The sequence below is a fragment of the Setaria italica genome, chromosome II (genome assembly GCF_000263155.2).
Source record: "Setaria italica strain Yugu1 chromosome II, Setaria_italica_v2.0, whole genome shotgun sequence".
In the NCBI taxonomy this organism is placed as follows: Eukaryota; Viridiplantae; Streptophyta; class Magnoliopsida; order Poales; family Poaceae; genus Setaria; species Setaria italica.
In genome coordinates, this window is record NC_028451.1 from 8,517,343 (window position 1) to 8,520,220 (window position 2,878).

General features: G+C 37.4%; 1 protein-coding gene across 1 annotated transcript in view; it reads right to left on the reverse strand.

Annotated features, from left to right (window-relative positions):
• Positions 1 to 234: 234 nt before the first annotated feature.
• Positions 235 to 2,878, reverse strand: part of LOC111256221 (S-norcoclaurine synthase 1-like) — a 4,263-nt gene continuing 1,619 nt past the window's right edge. The window contains exons 3-4 of the mRNA XM_022823827.1: positions 946 to 1,267; positions 235 to 569 (exon numbers count right to left, since the gene is read on the reverse strand). Of these exons, the coding sequence (XP_022679562.1) occupies positions 330 to 569; positions 946 to 1,267 (562 nt within the window). The 3' untranslated portion in view covers positions 235 to 329. The remainder of the gene's footprint in view (positions 570 to 945; positions 1,268 to 2,878) is intronic.

Sequence of the window (2,878 nt, forward strand, 5' to 3'; positions counted from 1 at the left end):
GAGTAATGAGGGGTAAAGTTGTCAATTACAACCTAAGGTGTTAAATTTTAACAGATCATCCAAACACCTCAAGATACTAAAGTTTAACACCTTTATTTGAGGGTGTTAAAGTTTAACACCCTGTTAAATTTTAACACGCCCTTCCCAAACAGGGCCTAAGTGTTGTTAGGTACTTGGGGTCAATATAATAAAAGAAAGTTTGCAGACTCTTAAGGGATTACACAAGAGTTGTCCTCACCTTAAAATTTTAGGCTCATAACAATTAGTACGAAACAAAGTCCATTATAAATACCGTACATGAGTAATATGTCTGCCAAATGACCTTTTAACTAGAGTAATTTTGCATGATCCAAGGCTGTCTTACCATCTAATTTGTTGGACATGTAGAGTTTTGAATACTCTTCTACTCCCACTGTCTTGTACAGGGCCTTCTCTTCAGCCCTACTCGTAACCGGTGAAACTACTCCGTCAAGTGAAGGAACATGGAATGCAGATAAGGTCAACCGTTCCTTATTTGTATTTATTGTAACCCTGTGCTCGATACTCTTATATTTTCCATTCGACATAATCTACAAACATCAAAATAGATAAAATAAGACAAACAAGGTATTAAGTTGGTCCAAATTCAAGAGTTAGTCATTCATCTTAATGCATACGCATAAAATGCAGGTCACTAGTAGCTTTTACAGAGCATTTCAAGGAAAAAAACTGTTAAACAGAATTCATTCTCATGTTTTTGCAGGAAACTTTACCATGCATGTAATAGACATTTAAGAGATTAAATAGAAGAAACTTATTTAAGTCGTGAGTGATTTATAAATGGAATCCTAATTGATCTTTTTTCATGGCTATATGTGTTGATCATGGATTGTTAGCACATCAAGTTAATTAGAATAATGCATCTATATACGGTGGCATACATAAATTTCTGGAAAGACTTCGTACCTCAAGAAAATCACCCACATTCACCAACAATGCATTGGGATTTGGTTTCACAGGAATCCATGCATTGTACCTTTTGATTTGAAGGCCTTCAACTGAATTAACTTCTAAAAGGAGGGTTAGAAAAGATCCATCTGAATGGGGCGAGAAGCCCAAAACCTTCTCGGCCATGGTCATGCATGGAGGGTAGTAATTCATCCTCAAATATTGACACGCATATTTGTCGTTCATCAGTCCGAGATCAATATTTAATGTTTTTGCAATGACAGTTACAATAGAATGTGCAGTTTTCATCAACTCTGAAGAGTACTCTTCAATGGATTGCCTGTTATCAAAGAAAACAATAAATGTCTATTACTGAGAATGTCATACATTGCAGTGCCTTGGCTTCTTAATTATGGGAATACCTATCTTAGTTTAGTACTGAGTAATGATAAGTAGTTTGGAGTTTGGACTGTAACTAAATTTGTAGTTTAGTTATTGGGCAGTTTCAGCACCCCAAAGTCCAACCACAACTCCTAGCTTGTTTTAACCTGCTTATTGTGCAGTCTGTGCACATATACTCCTCACGAGAACTGACCATGAACTCTTGCAAAATTTCAAATTTTTATCAGCAAACAATCTTGATGTATAGTTTTTGTTGTATTCAAACTGCAATGGCCATATCATGAGCTTGCTAGTTCAGTGCAATGGAATTTTTGTACATTGTAGCGATAAAAGGTGTAAATTTATCTGATTGTTTGGAGTTTTCACCATTAACAATTTATAAATCTTAGCAGTCGCTTAACAGTAGCGCTGGGTAAGACAGGAACAAGAAAGACATCCTCGATAATAACTTCTAAAACACCTCACGAACTGGAATGTCGATCCACTAGTGTTCTTCTGTACTGTTGTCTATCTAATAGCATCTCCGAAAGTGCCAATACTCCCAATAACTAGTTTTAGGTTCAAAGGTGACAAACAACGCTCCAACAGTGGCCCAATCCCATTCCCAATTTTTTGGCATGTCAAATATCATAGGTATCTAGAGCCAAATTTCCACTTTCTCTCTGCGCTCCCAATCGGCGATCTTTTTCCATAAAAGGCAACGTGACAGGTTGTTCTTTTTCTCCCCCGGAAAAATATCGTTTTTCACGGAAAAAACATAATTTTTTTCTTTTACCAGTGGAAGGTGGCCCTACATATGTAATTAAAGGTTTTTTAGCAACTAATTTTTTGTAGGTGTTGGTGAAGAATGTTTTTTAGATCCTAATATTTTTTAGAAATGTTTCAAAACCAGGTTTTTTGGAAGTCTATTTTTTAGGCTCTCTCGGAGATGCTCTTAACTGAATATCTCCTCTTAATTGAAGAGATATAAAAGAGCGAAAAGAAATCCAGACGTTAAAGTAAAACCAAAAGGCATTTTAATGGTTGGCTAGTTAAATGATGTTTAAGCTTTATCTAAAGAATTTAGTGTAGTTGCGAACTGAGTGTAGCTCAGGTTCCTTGTTGTGGAACCTGCCTACCAGGATTCGAGTCCTCGACTCGGCACCGGTGCTCGCATTTTCTTGGATTTATTCCAGAATTTAACCAGCACTATTCTTTCGGTGGTAGGCGACGTGCCTGTCGATAGCACCGCTAGCGGTGACTTCGTTAATCCCGAGGATTTGCCGGCTCAGTCTTTCAAAGGTGCTCATAGGGGTAGGGTTGCGTGCGTGTGTTCAAAGAGGCGAGTGTGCGTACGTGTACGTGAGCGTTGCGTATGTAATGTGTGGTTCGAAAAAAAGAATTTAGTGTAGTTAAAGGATGATTTTGATCTTTCCAATACTCTATTCTGTCTCGGTGCGATGTCCAAGCGTTACACGTAGGAAAAGCAATACTATGATGTATAATGTTAACTCAGTACTACTAATTTAGTAGAGCTTAAACGGTCATAAACAAGTCTGCAGCCAGTACT